At 38.6% G+C, this 20,061-nt stretch overlaps 1 protein-coding gene across 2 annotated transcripts in view; it reads left to right on the forward strand.

The window, feature by feature from the left end:
- VPS41 (VPS41 subunit of HOPS complex) overlaps positions 1-20,061 on the forward strand; it is a 115,061-nt gene that overhangs the window by 82,748 nt on the left and 12,252 nt on the right. For both annotated transcript variants that reach the window (XM_054644522.2, XM_077179233.1), the window contains 10 exons: positions 193-274; positions 6,719-6,811; positions 7,317-7,444; positions 8,332-8,476; positions 9,756-9,797; positions 9,905-9,955; positions 11,107-11,244; positions 14,069-14,123; positions 15,146-15,286; positions 16,753-16,889. In XM_054644522.2, coding sequence (XP_054500497.1) covers positions 193-274; positions 6,719-6,811; positions 7,317-7,444; positions 8,332-8,476; positions 9,756-9,797; positions 9,905-9,955; positions 11,107-11,244; positions 14,069-14,123; positions 15,146-15,286; positions 16,753-16,889 — 1,012 coding nt within the window. The remainder of the gene's footprint in view (positions 1-192; positions 275-6,718; positions 6,812-7,316; positions 7,445-8,331; positions 8,477-9,755; positions 9,798-9,904; positions 9,956-11,106; positions 11,245-14,068; positions 14,124-15,145; positions 15,287-16,752; positions 16,890-20,061) is intronic.

Below are 20,061 nucleotides of genomic sequence, written 5' to 3' on the forward strand. Positions count from 1 at the left end.
GGATGCAACAAAATTTTAAGGTTTGAAAGGAGGAGAGCCTGGCATACTGTACTTATAGTGGTGGTTGCCAAAATAAGTCACTTTAACAAGTGTCATGATAGGCAGAAGAAAGGAATCCTTGTAGTAATGCTGTCACATTTGTATTACTTTCTGTACCTACTTTTGTTCTCATCTCTTTCATTTTTCTTGCAGAAAGTGCCAGAAAATCCTTGGCAAAAACACAGAACTCTGGGAATTTGAAGTTTACAAGTTTAAAGAAATAGGTCAGCTTAAAGTAAGTTAATTTCTATGTCTGCACTCAAGTAATTTATATGTTGTACTTACTGTTTGTATTGACCAAGTATCTAAAGCATCACATTTAATGGCCCTGTTCTGGTATTGCTGCCCCAGATCTCTGTTTGTTTCTAGACAGCTGTCTTTCCGATTGATGTGTAAATTACTAAAACAAGATTGGAGGCATAGTGCTATGTATTTTACTTGTTGGCAGTCTCCAACGTGAAAGACCCACCCCCAAAGCTTTTACTTGCTAAGATGCTCACAGTTAAATACATCTTTCCCATTTACCTTTCATTCATTTCCAGTATGTCATAAAAATACTACCCCAGATATTAAGGAAAATAGACTCTGTGGGTGCCAGTCATTCTGGCAAATCCAGGTCCGTTGCAACAGTTACACAGCTTTAAGTTTTAAAGAATTGCAAAGGAGCAGTGAAGACCTATGCTGTGTGCTAGAAATGGTGGTGAGAAAGAGGAGCAGTCTGCGCTGCCTGGTGTTTTCCCTAGTCACAAGCCAGCTACTACAACAGTACACATTTAATGTGAGAGTCTCAGTTAATAAATTGCACAGGACATAAAACCTAGTACTGTCACTGCTAAACCAATTGAAAACTTTATGCACACTCCCTTTGGTAACATGTGTACATTTACTTCTGAATTTTATGTCTTCCTATTCAAACTCAATGAGCCAAAAAGGACATACTATTAAGATCTCACAGCATGCAGTCCCTTGCTGGTTTTGAGCTATTTAATTCTGTTCAAAAACCAAAAGTGTTTCAGCATTACAAATTTCAGAAATGTCTAACTTCAGTTTCAGGGCCACTCCAGTGCAAAAACAGCCTTGCCTTTAGTATCACTTCTTTGTGGTTTGGTGCACTCTTTACTACTTGGAAGATGAAATCCTATGTTTCTGTTCCTTTACTTCAGTCCAGTAAAGGACTTGAATGCAGATACAGGTGAATTTTTGATACACTGCTTCTTCTTTTGGGTTCATTTTGGTTTTTAGCTGCAAATGTCTGGAAAGGATCTTTGTCTTGTCTCCACTTACATCATCCAAGCAGACTGTAAAACAGAAAAATATTTGCAGGTTTGTTGCAAAAACATCTCACCTCAATTACTGCCTTTCTAAACAATTGGCTGTTTTCAGCCTTTAGAATTTCTCTTATCTTCTTAGAGCCTAGGCCCAGGATCTCTCAGAAATATACGAGATGCAGTCCATCACATTATTCAGCTTCAAGTTGCAGTTCTACAAAATGCCTGCCTTATTTCACTATTTCAGTTGCATATAACTTGTCCTAGATTTCTAAAGATGTCTGAGTATCATAAAGGATGCACTAAATTAGACCGGATCTGAATGAAGGCGTCCTTGTAATGCTTGGGATCACTTGTGTGGAATTTTTTACCTACATAACTAGCAGATATTAAACACCATATTGTAACTGGCCTATAATGGCTTTCAGCCCTGATGAGGAGACTATTGAGATGTGGAAACAGAGTTTATTTCAAAACAGAATTGTCTTGGAAGAATTTGCACTGCTTATAAGTTGTTGCCTGAAATCTGATGTTTCAAATCTAGCATGATTTGCCAATAACTAAGGTGACAGTAAACTAAAGGCTTGAAATTTCCTTCCTGTGCAGAAGAACTAGTGATACCCCAGTGTCAAATTCCATAGGGTGAGTGTTGTTGTTTGTGTGTGATTTTAGGGGGTTTTTGAATGTTCTGTATTAAGCAGTCCTGTTTGGCTGCCAAAGGTTGCATTTTGATATCTTGATATCTCTCATCTTCACTGAATGTCCTCTATGAAACCTAGTTGTGTCCGTTTCAAGATTCTAGAGCCTTGCAGTGATCTGTTCCTCTACTGCTCCAGCAGTGGTGGCTTGAGGGAGTTACGTGCTTTGCCTTTTGCTCAACCTGGAAATGAAACTCAACATAATTTTAGTAAGGAGGTAATATAAAAGAGAATCTTTATTTGAAGGCCTTCAGGAGCAGTTGTGGTAAGGTGTCCACAAAAGCCCACCCCTACAGGGATGAGTACACATTTGAAGGTTTTAGGAAATTAGCATAATTGATAAAAAGCACCAGTTAGGAGTGGTGATGCAATTCCCCCCCAGGTCAAGCCTCTTCTCTGGAGCCCCCCCTTCAGCACTGTGCTGTGCTCTGTCTATGAAATGTATCTCAAAGAGTTGTTCTCAGCCTTAGTTCCCAGGAAGAACCAAGAGGGCCTTGTACCTCCTGGGGCTTGGAGCTCTGGAATTTGTTTTGTCTTTTTGCTTAAGGAAAGGCCATGGAAAAGTACTGGGAAAACTAGTCACTAATACAATAGGTGACAGAGTTACAAATATACATGTGAAGAATACAGAGAACATATAAAAGATAAAAAGGCAAAACTCAAATGGCATCACTTGTGCTCAAGTCACTTCAGTATAAAAATCTAATGTCTCAGCTCAAGCAGCTGAGGAAGGTGGATGGATTCAAAGGAAGATTTCAAACTCTGTGTCTGTTGTGGCCTGAGGCATACCCTCCATTCTGTTTGCTGTGACAGCAGTGACTTTCAGCAGTGGTCCAGGATGATCAGCTAGCAGCAGCAGTGCTTTAACCAAAACACTGGATGGAAGACATTTGAAAGACTTCACCAGACTGTAGTGGGCATAGCAGAGAGAAGCACTATCCTAACAGGCTCTTTCATCTCTTAGATAGCCTTTGAGGAATAAATAAGTGATGTTCTGGCTTATTGGTGAGACGGTTTAGACTATCTCATGTACAACCTTAAATGGGTTTTCTTGTATGTACCTCATCCTTACATTTATTGATGAAAAGTCTGAAAGCAGATCTTGAAAAGAAACAAGGGAAGAAAATACTTCTCTGTATAGTATCCCTTTTTTATTTAAAGTCACTTTACCACATAGTTCAAGAATTGGTACAAAGGCAGTCTGATTCAGAAGCTTTTTTTTCTGACCATGCTCCCTAAGTGCAGCTTAAAAGTAAAATAGGAAGAGTTTGTAACCTCCATCATGGGTCACCTTTGTGTCAAGGCTTAAAAATAACTTGTATGCTTCTTACATGCTTCTTGTATGCTTTCCTGAGCATGGTGGTCAAACTGCAGGAGGTGACTGTTTTTTCTTCAAAGCAATGGGACACAGGGCAGGAGACATTTCCTTCACAAAGCAGCCTGGCTCACACACAAGGAAACTACACCTCTCGAGGGCTTGCTGTATGGCCAAACTACAGCCAAGAGTTGCAACAGTCTGTTGGGGGAGGTTGTTCATTCAGGAGGTAGCAGGAAGGTGTTGTTCTTCTATTATTTCTAGAGTCCCATATTGTTGTTATTAGATTTCTAAAGTCCATACCTCTCTGATGTATTCTCATGGCTGCAGATCTTCACTGCACAGACTCCTTCTTCTGCACACTGTTCTCTCTCAGGCCAGGGCTCCTCCAAGGCTCTCCCCAACTGGCTTACCCACCCCCTTTTATCCCAGTCATCTTCATCGGTTACAGCTGCAGCCCAATTAAGGACATCACAGCTGCAGCCCATCGAGGGCAACCGGGACCTCTGGGGCAAAGCCTCTATACACATATTCAAATACATTTCCTCTACTATTTTTCCCCCTTTGCTTTTACTTTAGTTAACAGTTATACAGATGTTAAATTACAATACATACATTTCTCATGACTCACAGGTCATGCACAACACCCACATTCTCCCATGACTCACAGGTCATGCACAACCCACATAGCTCCTTGCTCAAAGGCCATACTCTTTCACAGCTCCTTGACCCAAAGGCTATGTTCCGTCGCAGCTCTTGGCCGCCACAGCTCTCGGCTGTCTTATCTTCTGCTAGCAACCACCGCAGCTCTTGGCTGTTCTGTCGCAGCTCTTGGCCGCCACAGCTCTCGGCTGTCTTAGGTTCTGCTAACTATCACATCAGGGTCACCACTGGTTGTTCTTCTATTATTTCTAGAGTCCCATATTGTTGTTATTAGATTTCCAAAGTCCATACCTCTCTGATGTATTCTCATGGCTGCAGATCTTCACTGCACAGACTCCTTCTTCTGCACACTGTTCTCTCTCAGGCCAGGGCTTCTCCAAGGCTCTCCCCAACTGGCTTACCCACCCCCTTTTATCCCAGTCATCTTCATCGGTTACAGCTGCAGCCCAATTAAGGACATCACAGCTGCAGCCCATCGAGGGCAACCGGGACCTCTGGGGCAAAGCCTCTGTACACATATTCAAATACAATTCCTCTACTATAGGAAGGTAGAAAGTGGCAGTGAAAACAGCCATTGGAGATTGTCTTCTGCCTTTGAGTATCCAGTTAATGTCTAGCTTGCTTTCTCTATGGTCAAAAGAGACTTTTTATGAAGGGGTCAGGAATATACCCCAGAGCGGCCATCAAGACTGTACCCTGAGTTAACTGATAAATCCTGTGACAGCCGGTGGGAACTGAGTTTGGCAGCACTACAGTTCAAAAACTGGCCATGTCCAGACAGCACAGGGAGAGGAGAGGTCTAAAATGTAGTAAGATGTTTTTTCTCCTGCTTTGTTCAAACAACTTCAGTAACAAAATGCTATTGTACCATGTGCCAATAGCGGGCAACAGGCAACATCTCTGAGTGTTTGGAGGAATTTCACTGGTGTTGGTCCCTCAGCTACAAACCCTAATTCCCCAGACAGCTAGTAGCAGTGGGATTTATTTTGGCAGATGGAAATAATCTTGGCCTCTAGTTGCATGGAACAGTAGTGCTAATTAGATGCTGTGCTGAAATTCCAGGGTATGAGCTAATTTATTCTGGCAGGTTCTCATCTCTTGCTTGCTGGAATGCAATTCCTTAACACCTTCTATACAGTAACAGATCACATGCCTTCATCCTTTTCATGGAGAGATATATTTTCAAATTAATTTTCAATTGGGTATGTAAAAATAGCCCTTCATAGAATGTGGTGACCCCAGCACAAGTCATAATTCAAAATTACACATATATTGTGTTTGCATGATCAGGTTCTGGTAGTGGGAGTGCTACAGTAGTGGCTTCTGTGAGAGGCTGGCAGAAGCTTCCCCCATGTCCATCAGAGCCAATGCCAGCCAGCTCCAGGATGGACCTACTGCTGGCTGAGATCAAGCCAATCAGGAATGATAGGAACACCTCTGGGATAACAGATATAAAAACAAAGAAAAAAGTTATTGCACAGTTGTAACTGTGACCAGAGAAGAACTGAGTTGGTAATATGAGATACAAATACAACTTTGCACAGTTGTAAATACAATATTGCACAGTTGTAACTGTGACCAGAGAAGAACTGAGTTGGTAATATGAGATACAAATACAACTTTGCAGACACTAAGGTCAGGGAAGAAGGAGGATGAGGTGGTGATCCAGGCACCAGAGCTGAGATTCCTCTGCAGGCCATGGTGAAGACCACGAAGCAGCTGTGTCCCTGCAGCCCATGGAGGACAAAAGGGATGCAGAGATCCACCTGCAGCCTGTGTAGGAGCCCATGCTGCAGCGGACTGCGCCTGAAGGACTGCATCCAATGGAAGAGTGGCCCAGATTGCAGCAGTTCATGGGGAACTGTTGCTCATGGGATGGATTCATGTTAAAGAAGTTTATGGAGAGCTGTCTCCTGTGGGAGGGACCCCACACTGGAGAAGGGGAGACTCCTCTACCTGAGCAGCGAGAGGAGCAGTGTGTGATGAGCTGACAATCATTCCCTGTCAATCAATACCCATTCTCTGTCTTGCTGTGTTTCTGGAGTGAAGGAGGTAGAGCCCGGGAAGGAGGAATGGATGAGGGAAGGTGTTTTTGAGATTATTTCGCTTCTTATTATCCTGCTCTGGTTTGGTTATTAAAAAATTCAATTACTGTCCAAAATGTGAGTCTGTTTTGCTATGATGGTATTTGGTGAGTGATCCCTGGATCTTATCTTAACCCATGAACCCCTCGTTATATTTTTTCTCCTCTGTCAAGTTGTGGAGGGAAGTGAGAAAGTGGCTTTGTTGGGTGCCTGGTGTCTAGTCAGGGTCAATCCACTCCAACACATTTTTCAGCTAATGAATCCTTATACCTTTTTACAAGACTAAGACTTAACAAAATGGATTTTTAAAACATTCTTGTTTTGAGGGGTCTTTTATGGGTTTTGTTTTCTAATTGACTACTGGTCTCTTAAGGACAATGGCTGATTCTCCTATTCTAATTAGTATCTTGCCACCTGTCTCTCAAATGATAGTTCTTTCAAGTGAGTTATAAAATTCCAGTGTGTACAATCCTAAAGTAAATAACTTCTGAGTGCTGCTTACAAGTATAAGTTTATAAGGTTTCCAGTGATCACCAGGGGCCATGTTTTGTGTATAGCCCCGTTCTTTTGTTTCACAACATTTTTTTTTCAGTGTACCAGGATGTTACATGTCATTCACCATCTGACACTTTGTTCTCTTTGTTCCTATAGGCAATTAGTCGTTACTTGCCAAGACGAGATCCAGTTTTGAAGCCTCTGATCTATGAAATGGTCCTGCATGAATTTTTGGAAAGTGACTATGAGGTACTGCAGCCTGATGTGTTCCACATCAACGTGTCCCATGGTTATTGCCAGCCAAATACCCTTAGCATTGAAGAATTCTGACAGTAAATTCTCTGATGTATTCAAACAGATTATCAGTGCACAGTTCCACAATAATGACAATATTTAAATGTTGAATTTTAATTTTAAGAGAATAAATAGACTGTTCTTCAAAGCATGTGAATACTGTAAGATTGATTATTTATTAGACTGTTATTTTTAGGTTTTTTAATGTAGCATAAGTGGTTGAGGTGATGCACAAAGCCTACAGCACCTGAAAGAGACTCAGCTTCATGAATCATAATAACATTGTCCTAAGAAGGAAAAAATCTGTGTTCTGTACTGTACATGTCTGTGGGCACATGAAACTTCCTTAAAGGTTAAGGGACAGCAGGTGTCATCTCAGAGGCTTAGCTGAAGCTTTGATGTTTTGAAATGCTCCTTAGGCCATTCTTTGTATTTCAGTTACAATCTCTTATATGTTTAGGGGTTTGCAACGCTAATAAAAGAATGGCCTGGAGATCTGTACAACAACACAATCATAGTTCAAGCTGTAGTGGATCACCTGAAGAAAGATCCACAGAACAGGACTTTGCTACGAACACTTGCAGAATTGTGAGTACAGTTTTAAACTCCTGTGAGTACAGTTTTACACTTAAAATAGTGTACTGCAGTTTAGTCGTATTTGTTTAGCTCTCTTCTTTGCTGCATCTACAGAGTGTTGGCTTTCTCTCCTCTCCACTCTGCTGATTGCACAGCTTAGCAATTCTTTGCTCTTCCTTGTAATGTTCACATCGAGTATAGAAGCAAATTGTTAAGCATGAGATTGGATTTCCAGCTCCTCTTTCCAAAGTAAATAACTAACATTCCTCTACATGCTGTCAGAGGAAACCTCTTTTCTGAAGTGCACATTTCAGAATTACCCATGTAAAAATAAAATGTGGGGGATTTTGCCCACTATTTAAGAAGTAGTGTATTTAGGATTACTGCATGGATGGAAATATGTGACTGGAAAATGTGCCAAAACTGATCTGATTCTTAGTCACTTCATACAGGGATAAAGCTCTTTGAGTTTCTCAGCCTGATCACTGTGTTATTTTCTCACTGCTTCTTTGAAGAAAGAAGAATTACTGTCTATTACTATGTTACTATCTGTCCAAAAGTTCTAAGAGAACAATGTTTTTTAAGCTCTGAAGAGTGTTCCAGTTGGTTTCCAAGAATTGAAACGCTAGCATTTTGTGTGTCTTCCCCTGTGAGTTGAAAATGGAGAATGAAAATGCAGAAAACTGCAGGTCCAAACACAAATGAAGGCCAATATAAACAGAGGTGAAATTAATGTTACCTGATGTTTATTTCCCCTTACAAAAATGAATCACAGGTCTGTTTGGATATTTATAAATTCAAGTTTTACATACTAGAGTATGTTTATATTTTCTCTCGTAAATGATTTTCCTACTTTTAAGTATGTAATATTACATGTTTTATAATCCTGTTTCTATCAGGTACACTTACGATCAGCGCTATGGCAGAGCCCTAGAAATCTACCTAACTTTAAGGCACAAAGATGTCTTCCAGTTAATCCACAAGCACAATCTCTTCAGTTCTATCAGAGACAAAATTGTTCTGCTCATGGATTTCGATTCAGAGGTATAGTGATCCTAATGATTTTATATTCACTTTCCTCTAAATACAATTTAACAGATTAAAAATAAATGATCTATAGATGATGTTGAGGCAGAGAGTGTGTTTGCTACATCTGGATACATTCTGAGATAAGGAAGATTGTTTGCCTGGATCGCAAAATAATTGACCCAAGAATTATTTTTTTCCTTCATATTTCTATTTCTGTTTCCTTTCTATTTCCATTTGTCACTCTCAGTGAGAAAAGTGAGTGTCCGCATCATTTGAGAACATTGTTGTGATTCAAGTCACAACATTGACTATCATTTCACACAGAGTATCATTTTACCATGTTATTCTTTCTGTATTTTGAATCAAATAATGGTATTAATAAGCCAAAGAAAGGAGATAGTGAATTTATTTAAGCATATATTAAATGTACTTGCCATTTCCTTTCACCACAGAAAATTAATCTGCTTCTGAAATTTTACAAGGTTATCAACCTTAATTCCAAAAATCAGGAAGTGTTTATTCCATGCTGAATTCTACCTTCTTTCTTTCCAGCTGGCTTTAAAATCTGAGCAAATTAATTTTGGTGTGATCACTGGGAAGATAACCAAGTAGATCTCTTTTTTCAGTGCAATAGTTGTTTAAGCGCTGTAGCTAAAATATGGATCTCTACTGTTGGTGATCATCTTTAGTATGCCCGTGTTTCTCCATTCATGGAGGAAAAAAAGTATAATTTTTGTTTAATTTAATAGAATAAGTAGTATCAGGAATCTGTGGTTTGGTATTTTGTGAAAGTGAAGCAAAAGTTTGCTCTTGAAAGAGGAAGTGGAACCTGAATCCTGGTGGCTACTTGGCTTACATGGTCTTGTCTGCTGGATTAATGGTATTGGTCTCCAGGTAGTTTGGAGGAATCCAATTGTGAGGCAGGTTGAATTGTGTGTTTCTTACATAGTCATCACCCTGCAATTCTCTTTTGAGAACAAATAGTATTTCTACATCGTTTGGCAATAGCTTTTTGTGACTGATGGTGATTCAGTGGGCATACTTCACCTGCAGTGTAGGTGCACAGCATTTACTGCTATTAATGAGGGAACTTAGGAGAAGTATTCTGGAAGAATACTGTGATGCTGTGCTGTCAGGATATGCTGGTGTTATGTAAATTGCCCTCTGAATTTCTGTTGCTGAAAAGAGTAGGTCTGTCCATCTGACACCCGTCCATGAATAAGCATAATACTGTATAGAGGGTAAGAAAATATGTGTGCCTGTTACCTACTTGAGTTCTCTTTCTCTGTTGTAGAAAGCAGTAGACATGCTTTTGGATAATGAAGATAAAATTTCTGTGAGTATAACAAGTTCATGGCACGGCAGTCCAATGCTAGCTTTTATGACCTGTCCTTTTTACAGTCTTGTAAATGTGATGTTTATCACAGGTTTGTTTTGTTTCAGATTGACAGAGTTGTTGAAGAGTTAGAAAACAGGCCTGAGTTACAGCATGTGGTAAGTATTCCTGTATTCTGTTGATTTGAAGTTGAGCTTAGTAAACTCTTGGCTGGACATACCTTTTACATGTGTGTTTATCTTGTCAAAGTGAACCTGACACTGAAATGTCTTAAATCATCAAAGTGGCTTCTGCCAATTTCCTCTTTAGCATAGCCATAACTTCTTCACAGTTAAATGTGTACCTGTGAGAATTTGATAACGTAATGCAGGCTTATTAACATCTCCTTATAGCACTGTAGGCACTTTTCTTTCCTGGTCAATTACTTCTTGTTTTTATTCCTCCTTTTTCCCTACCCAAAAATGAGATTGGTTGGTGGGTGCAGCTCTAAAATACATTTTGCTGATCCATAGAGAAAGTGAATTGCTGGTTTTTCTGGAGCTGTAACTTCATACACTGTCGAATTGTTTTTGTTTGTACAGAATAACATTATCACTGTTACCACATAATATGTGACTGTGGGCTTGGGCTGTATTAGAGAGGGAAGTTTAACTTGCTGCTGATTACAGATAGGGCTCAGGTGTTCATCTGGTGACGAGATGATTTATGGGTTAGAGATCTGATTATGGGAAGCAGATCTATGAAAAGTGCAGTCCACAGCCTAAGAGCTTTGCAAAGGCAACTGACAGACTGTCAGTTTACAGAAGGAATGCATACAGAGGAAGGCAACGAAGATGTTGAATGGTCTGGAGGAGAAGCCACACAAAGAGCAGCTGCGGTCACTTGGTTTTGTTCTGCCTGGAGGAGAGTGAGGGGAATCCTTGTAGCATTTACACGTTCTTCACAAGGGAAGCATCAGCAGGCATAATCTCTTCTCCGTTGACCTGTGACAGGACCTAAGGACAGCATGAAGCTGTGTCAGGGGAGGTTTAGGTTAGATATTAGGAAAAGCTTTGCCCACTACAGTGACTGCGCACTGGAACAGTCTTCGACTCTGGGGAAGTGGTCACAGCATCAAGCCTATCTGAGTTCAGGAAGCATTTGGACAATGCTCTCAGGAACATGGTGTGGTTCCTGGGGCTGTCCTGTGCAGGGCCAGGAGCTGGAATTTGTTTATCTATGTGGGTCCCTTCCAACTCAGGAGTTTCTATTATTTCATTAATAATATTGAATAAGTGAGTTTGAAATCTGATTCTATTTTGATTCCTAGTATTTACACAAGCTTTTCAAAAGAGACCACCATAAAGGCCAACGATATCATGAGAAACAGATCAGTCTTTATGCTGAATATGATCGACCAAACTTACTTCCATTTCTCAGAGACAGCACACACTGCCCACTGGAGAAGGTAAGCCCCAAAAATCTAAGCATAAGTCCTTGATTTTTATTAAGGTCCTGGTCTGTAGCTTGTAGTCTTGTGAATTTCAAGCCGTGTCTGGTACTGCCCTCTACTGCCAATATGAGGGATCCTTTAAGTTTGTGACCATCACCTGCAGTTTGGTTTGCAGAGCTGATGACACCTGAGACTTCCCTCTCTCACTTCACAGGGCAGGAATTGATGGGTATTTTTAATGCAGAAGTTCTGACTACAGTTCTAGCTACAACATATCTACTCATCAGTGCTTAGCCTGACTGAACAGTAGGTTATGGGTTCAAGAAATTGACAATCATTTTCATTTTGCCAAATCTAGGAGCTGTCAGTGTTAGATCTTGAAAAACCAGTAGCTGTAACTGTAGTTATTCTATCTTTTTATTGTAAGGCCATAAGTTTCTGTTGAATAATATACACAATATACATCACTGAACTAACAGGGCTAAAAGTATTTTGTCTTTGTAATTTGGCTAATACACTTGAGGTTTTACAGAGTACCAAGTTTCCATCTTCCTTCCTTGCTCTTTCTTGTCAAATTACAAAATGCATAAAGGTAAGGCCAATCTTGAGTTGTTTGCCCTGCCTGAATTAATGTGAAACAAATGGAAATTCTAAGTTTTCTGGTTTAGATGGGTCAGTATTTTATTATTTGTATTTGTTGCTGTTAATGGCTGAGCAGAGCAGACCTTGCCTATCCATATGCAGCTATAATGATGACACAGTAGAGTAGTTTTCAAGTGTAATATTGAATGTTGTATTACATGGTTAACATTCCAAAGAAAACTAGTACTGGTCCTGGTATGTCTCTTGTTTTGCATGCTTTTGTCTACTGGAAAATACGTTCTTATATTATTATACATTCTTAGATTGGAGAATTGGGATTTGTAGAAACCATTATCTGAAACTCGATTGACTAGTTTAGGCAGTGAGCCTGAGAGGTTTCCAGCCAGAAACTTTGGTCTACAATATTGGCATACTTGTTTTAATTTTATGATTCTTAGTTTCTGCCTTATGTGTTATTCATGTGATCATGGTTTTATGTATAAAACCTTACCTGCATTTTTGTTTAATTTTGAGGCAAATTAATTTTAGTTATTGCACGTCCAGCCTCCTATCTTTAGTGGCAGGTGGTGCAGAAAAGTGCTGTGTGAAACTGATGCTCATTGCTGGCATTGCTTTGCTGAAGATACAGGCTTTGAGCAAGAATAGGTCAGAGACCCATCAGCTTCTGGAACGTGTGGTGCAGTAATAACCAAAGGCAAGAGAGACTGTCAGAAAAAATGTGTAATTCTAACCTTGATGTTAAAATGTTAACATCTTTCAGTAAGAAGCTAAGAGACAAAAAGATACTATTAATTCTGTAATTATACTTCTTACCATGCATGCTGTATAATAACACTTCTTGTGACATACAGATCTTTGTTCTAAGAAATTGAAAAGGGGACTAAGAATTTCCCAGTTACTGCTATTTTCACTTCCTGTTAAGCAAGTTCCAACACAGTGTGTAAATTGCAAAAAGCAATTTCTGTTAGAAAAAAATCTGCTCTTTTTATTGTTCTAATGAAATTATAAACTCATCAAGAAGAAATAATTTGTGCTCTCTAGAAGTAAGCCACTTTTAGTCAAGTGCAGTTTAGCAAACGTTTTAAAAATGAGCTGGAAGAGAAGTAGGAATGTTCCCTGTTTTCCTCTAGAGGGAGCATGATAGTCAGGAAATGGCAGTATCTAGAACTACTGAATACCTGGTGCTTTGTAGTTTACCTTTTAAGTGGAGAGGAAAAAGAGGGCTGTCAGCTGTGTATATAACTTATTAGTATTATTCATACCTTCCTTCACCTGGAGTATCTAGTTGGTAATTTGCTTACCCCTAGCCCAAAATTTGTTGTCCATACCTCTAATCTTCATAGTAACCCTTCTGAAATAATGAGATTGGAAGGAAAAGGAAATTCCTACCTCATCTTTGATTGTAGCTATACTTTATGTATTTAAAACTTTGATTTCCAAGTGTGAAGGTTGGTGAACAGTTGTCTTTACAGGAACACTATGAATCTTGAGTTTGCTTTCTGTTTCCAAATTGGAAACAGACATGGCATTGTTTATGGCATACCAGCCCTGCTGATTTCCTTTTACTACAAACTTGTTGGCAATCAGTTTCTTTTTTATAATTGTGCTGGTTTCCAACTACACACAGATTCTGTAGCTGCTGAAGATACTTAGCCCTCAGGTCTTTAAACCAAATTTACAAGAAATGCTTTCTCCATATTCTTTCACATTTGTTATTTTGCATTGTCTTCTTGGTACAAAATTTGGAGGGCACTCTCTCTCCTGAAACCATTCTGGTTACCCTGAAGAGATTTTCAGCCTTGTGTTATTAATGAATGTCAAGCACACTTCCATCACTAGAGACTTCGTAAGACTGCCCATAGGAAGCAAGTCTTGGTAGTAGATAACCTTAATGTTTTGTATTAACCAACTTTTGGAGGGAGAATAAAGAAGTTGCCAGTAGAATTAAAGGCAGAGATTGACATAGTCCAGACTGAAATACCTGTTCTGTCCCCAGATTTGTTCAGTCTCAGAGAATTATTTTAAAGAGAGTCATGGAAGTCACAGAGTTTGTCTTTTTAATTAAGGCCAGAGGACTTGGCAGTGCTTATTAAGGGAGCTGCGTTCCTGTCAAAATGAATAATGTAACTGCATAGAAAAATCACTTCAAGCTTCTTGCAGCATTTGTGATCAATAAAATTTCATGTTGCATAGTTTCCATATATTCTCTTCTCTCTTCTCTTCCCTTACATTCAAGGCTCTTGAGATCTGCCAGCAGAGGAACTTTGTAGAGGAGACAGTCTATCTTCTGAGTAAGTAACTCAGAATAAATGTGATCAATTACAACACTTTTAAATTTGTAATAAAGTTTATGGTATGAAGATATATTGTCTAATATCTAAACCAAATAACATGACTTAGAAAATAAAACAAAGCACTGGATGGATATGATGTCTTAACTTCATATATTGTGTTACTTTGTTTTTTACTTGGTGTTCTTCTGGGGTTCTGGAAGTGTTGCAGAGGCTATGGGGAGCAAGTTGGGTGGGGAGTTATTTGTGATACAATCTCCAAGAGAAGAGTAATACTGTTGGTTTTGAAAAGAGAGGATAAATTAAACAATTGTTTTATTCTAAATACATCTTAGAAGCTTGGTATTATTTTTTGCTGAGATGAAAGATTTGCTTATGTTGCTTTCTATCATTTTTTCCATTAAGTTAGTTGTAAATTAACTCCTTAAGCTGGCCAAGAAATCTACCTCTGAATGAGAGGCATTGGAAGACTTATATGTATGTTTATGTATTAGTCATGAACAAAATAGTAAATATTTTTTAAACAATCTCTGGTTCAGTAAGAAGAATATTTTGTGGACCATTTCAGTCCAGTGGAGAGTAAGATTTACTAATAAATTTATTTTGGAAATAGTTCATACTTTCTGCTACTTCTTCCTGTTTCCTCTTACTTTTCATGGGTGTAAGTTGTGGTATATTTACTGCAAATTAAGAGGGCTCATGTGGGCCCTTGAAGCAGGTATTTCACGTTATAGTTTACATCTCTACACATACACACACTCCCCCTCATGTTAGATGTTGCTGCAGTTCAGAACCCCAAAAAAGACCCAACACATCCTTGAGAAAGCCTCCAGGTCCCAGTCCAGCAAACTGCTCCAAGCACTTATTCATATTATACTGATTTGCATTCCTACATCTGAATAGACTAGATTGGGTCTTAGTTGAATTAGTCTGAGTCAACTTCAGGCTTAGAAAATTCCTATTGGAAGAGCACTGAACATGATGAGCAATTAGCATTTATAGTCTCTTATTTTTCCTTCCAGGCAGAATGGGTAATAGCCGCAGTGCCTTGAAGATGATAATGGAAGAATTGCAAGATGTAGATAAAGCTATTGAATTTGCCAAGGAACAAGATGATGGAGAACTTTGGGAAGATCTCATTTTATATTCTATTGACAAACCACGTAAGTGGGATAGTTTCTGGGAAGCTTGCATGTGTGTAATGCTTTTGCAAATAAAGGATTGAATTGTTCACATGTATGTTAGAGAAGGTGTTTTTGTATGGTCAGGGAAGTTTTCTAGTTTGTGAAGGACAACACAGCTGTCCTACTGTGCATAAAAACTTGCAGTAAGGCAGTGTGAGGGTGTGCTACACAATGAATAGTTAGAGGCTTAACATTGAATAAGCTCTGCATAATTATGTCCTTAATAATAAATCAAGGGGACAGTAGTGCTTTTAGTTTAGCAGAATGAGACTTCATTTTTAGACAGCCTCAAAACACAGTCTGCAGGTTTGATGAGGATTTTGCATACTATTTTATTACAACTGCTTCCCTTCGAGATTCTGAAAATGAAAAGCCTAAACCTTTCTTCCCTCAGTAAAACAACTAATTTATTTTTTTCTGTGTTACAAAGGTAAGATTGGTAATAATGAGTGCATTTTGCCTTTCATTCATTATATGAATAGCTACTCCAAGTTAAAAGGCTAGATGGACTCAGAAACAGAAGCATCACTGTTGTCAAGGAAGCAGATTCAAAGTTCAAATGACTAAGAAAACAGAAAATTTTCTTAACTATCTACTCCACGGGTTTTTGCAAGCTCTTCTGGGGCTTTAAATCAAGACTGTAAAGTCTCTCTTGGGACCTATTTTCTAGGGAATTGAGAGTCTTGTAGAATTAGTCTCAGAATATGTATCTTTTCATCCCTTGGTTGCTAATTTTGAAAGGAAGAAGTGACCAGAATCTTTTAAACCTCAAGAAGAATGGCATTCTCAAATTTCCCATACTTGAATGCATCACTAAAGTCAGTGACACCTTTAGAGCAAAAGGGACTCAAAGCATACAAAATTCTCTCAGTAACTCTATGTAACAGTTTCTGCCTGTGTGCAGAGCAGCTCTACTGATATTCCTCAGTTGTGGGGGTTGAAGGAAAAACACAGTCTTGAGTCATCATTCTGGTTTTTTTTTACCCAGATGCTCTTCAAAGAGCAAAAGACTTCTATCATGTTGCTCTCACCAATGATTAGAAACACATTGAAATCAGGTTAGGTGCTTGAAAGTTTGTTTTTATACCCTGGAACTGGGAATGGAATTACCACATAAAGTAGTTAGTAGTTAAACACTATTTGTTTGAGTGCTCTTTTTATTGAATCAAAATGCATTATTTACTTGTGAGTTTGTGCTGGAGACTCAGTTACAACTGTGCTGAATACGCTGAAAGTTCTGTAAGTTGCCAGACTGTATCTTCCTCACTTTCCCAAAGGCTTGTATTCAAGTAAATACAGCTGCAAGAAACATACAAAGACTGTAAAAGAGACTTAGTGCTTTCACTTATTAGAGAACTGTTAAGTAGCTTGTCACCATAGTATCCTTTAATCAGGTATTGTGCTGGATTGTTTTTCTTAATTTCTTTGCCTCTTGTTTTTCACAGCTTTTATTACTGGTTTGTTGAACAATATTGGAACCCATGTTGATCCTATTCTTTTGATCCACCGCATTAAGGAAGGCATGGAGATTCCTAATTTGAGAGACTCACTAGTGAAAATTCTTCAGGACTACAACTTGCAGGTAGATGTTGCATTCTTCATGGGATACTAATTTGCAGAGAGACAGCAAACTGTCTTTGTCATTGAACAGCACAAGAAATTGCTATCATGATTTGTTCAGTCATTGGTCATGGACATTGTGGGCCCACACAAAACTGACAGAAATAGTGGAAATTTGATAAGATTTCTTGATGGCATCTAGCCCTTCTAAATGTCTTCCACACTGTAGAAGCCTGGTGGGTAAGTAGAACTGGAAGCATCTTGAGTGATTCAGCCTTTTTACACTGCTCAACTGGCTAGTATTGGAAAGTTTCATGACCAGTACTTCTCGTTCTGTTTCACGTGAATGCAGAAGCAGAATGGAGGCAGAATGCAACATGCCCTCACTGAAACATTCATCAGGTGTTAGAGTCATATGTTAAGTGTCATACTAACTGAAGGAAGATGAAATTTTAAAATCAAATTCATGTCAGTGGTGCAGAATCAGTTGGTTAGAGCATGATTCTAATAATGCCGAGGTTGTAGGTTCAATTCCTGTATTATGGACCATTCACTTTAGAGCTGGAATCAGTGCTGCTTCCAACTCAGAATATTCTGTGCCTATGTTGCTGTTAATGCATTTTTTTTTAAATGGACTGTTCACTGGATTATGGAAGTTCTTACCCCAGCATAATTATACAAATATGTGCAGTCCCCTGCATGATTGGTTCTGAGATATGTTTGTAAGAGCTTACAAGAAGTATATCTTTCAGTGTTCCCTGTAAGTAGCCAGCAGATTGTGTTGCACTGCATATTTTAAATCTCTCTCCTACAAAAGGAGTCATAAACTTGAATTCTCTGTCATGCTGTTCTCCATTGCTCTACTGAAAAATACAGATGCCTCCAGTGTGACTATGCAGAGTCCAAGAAAATGTAGCTCAGTAGGCAGCTGAAACTCTGATTTTCTGAGCCTCAAATGGTTGTTCCCCATCTGCTATTAGTCTTTCAACATTTCAAGCAAACAGATGGACTCAATGGTTACATTAAGGTCATGGCTGGTATCTTGCTAGGCCATATCTCCCTTCAGGGCAAGGTTTAAGCCTTTCTAAGGCTTTTCGATTATTTTATTTTTATGTGAACTTCACATTATGACTTCGGCTATTTCAAAGAAACATTTTACATTTCTTCATCTCTCAACACTTGTAAATAGATACATGTTTGCATATAATGCATGTTTTAACATTACTTCAGGTTTTGACTTCATTGGGTGAAGTCCAAAGTATCCTTCCAAAATGAGAGATAGCTCAAAATACCATGCTGCATTTCAACAGTTGCATGTTAATCTTGCTGCTGTCAGTACCACCATTGATCCTCCTGTTTCTGGATTCTCATTAAATCGAAATTTGTTGTGTTTTCAGGCAAACTGAGAAAGTGCTGTAAGCATAGCTACAGCTTTACACATATACAGAGTACATTGCATGGCTTCAGACAAAGCTGATGACATCAGTATGGTCATATTTTGGGGATGGAAATATAATTTCCATCCCCAAAATATGACAACAATTTTTTCTTCAAATACCTTTTAACAGAATTACTTTTGGAATAAAAGCATGTATTTAATCTTGAGAATGATATCTTAAATAATTTACTGTTAGCATTGAAATGATTCATGGATTTCAAATTAATTGATTTTGAAGTAGAGTTGGATAGCGCTAGGGCTAAAATTTAGATTTCATAGGGATAATAGAAATTAGCGAACCTTAATGTAATTTGTGCTTGGGCTTTCTTGTATGATAGAAAAACGTATAGCCCAAAAAAAGGCAATATTTCATTAGAGAAGTGTAAGTTATAGTTTAAAATAAGTCTGTTCCTTAAGTGTTACTGGCAACATGAAATGCACTGTTCATGAACAGATGGTATATCTACATTGAAATTTGGAGATCTTGTTGCTGGTCTTGCACACTCACCAAAGTAGCCAATTTTATAGAGGGACTCAAATTCTCTAGAGGGACTATTTTTGTTATTGCTGCCTCATTAGCTGTTTTAAAGCTAGTTCAAGTGTGTTTGTGTGATGTCTGGTCATACCTCTGCACATGTTGTGTAGGTTCATGCTGAGAAGTCACTGGCCTTTATTCTGGCTGGCAGAACTCTCGCTTTTGGTAGAAACCTCTTGATGTGTAGCATGGAGCATAAACCAGACATTTTGAACTCACTCAGAAATACAAATTTCATTGGCTAGGATTTTCTATATCTTCATCTTTTTGGATCTCAAGCTCTGTATGCATATGTTTTATTGTTCTAATTTTCAAAGGCAAAAAGAATCTTGTGTTAGGATCCACGAAGGAGGAGTGCAGGTGGAAGGAGAACCTGCTGCTTGACTTGCAAGTCACTGCCTAACACAAAAACTGTGCTGGTCTTTTCATAATGATGGCTTCCCAAAATATGTTACAACTGTGCCATTATGTTGTTTAGTTGTGGGCTCCTTTTGCAAGCCCTGATAAAATAGTTTTATGCCTATGTAAGCATGCAAATGCAAATTTCCTGTTATGCTCTTGAGTTTCCATACCAGTGAACTTTACTTAGGTGTGATGTCAAATACGGGTAGAAGTTAAAAGCAGTGCCTTTGACAGACTTTGTCCTTTTGAGAACAGTCCTTTTCATCCCAGCAAAACCAAGTAAATCAAACTGAGTGGCTACCAACGTATGTGTGACTCACAGTATGCATTAGAGAATCCAACAAGAAGGTCTGTTAATGCAAATTTTGTTGTAATTTTTTTTAATATGGACTCTTCCTTGAATAATTTTTTAATAATGTTGGCAGATTGCAGACTGATGGCTTCACTTAAAAAAACTGCTATCCACTAGATGAAATGCTGCCACTGCTCTATATGCTACTCTAAGCTCACATCAGCTGTGTGGTTAACCTTTGAAATCTGATCACTACCAACCAACCAAGCACAGCACTAAAGCAGAATTAGATATTGTTTTGGGCAAAAATAAAACATAGATCATGTACAACTTTTTTCTGCAATTCTGCCGTGAGGTTAAAACTGTGCACACTTCTAACTATTCCCCTAAGCAGAGAAATATTTAAGTGGTTTTTTGAATTGGGATTAAACCTTGAAGTGATTTTTTTGTTGGTTTTTTTTTTACCCATGAAGATAATTAATTTTGATGTTTTGTCTTGGACATTGTTTGAGTTAATGTATTAAAAC

This window comes from Agelaius phoeniceus, chromosome 1 (genome assembly GCF_051311805.1).
Source record: "Agelaius phoeniceus isolate bAgePho1 chromosome 1, bAgePho1.hap1, whole genome shotgun sequence".
NCBI classification, from domain to species: domain Eukaryota; kingdom Metazoa; phylum Chordata; class Aves; order Passeriformes; family Icteridae; genus Agelaius; species Agelaius phoeniceus.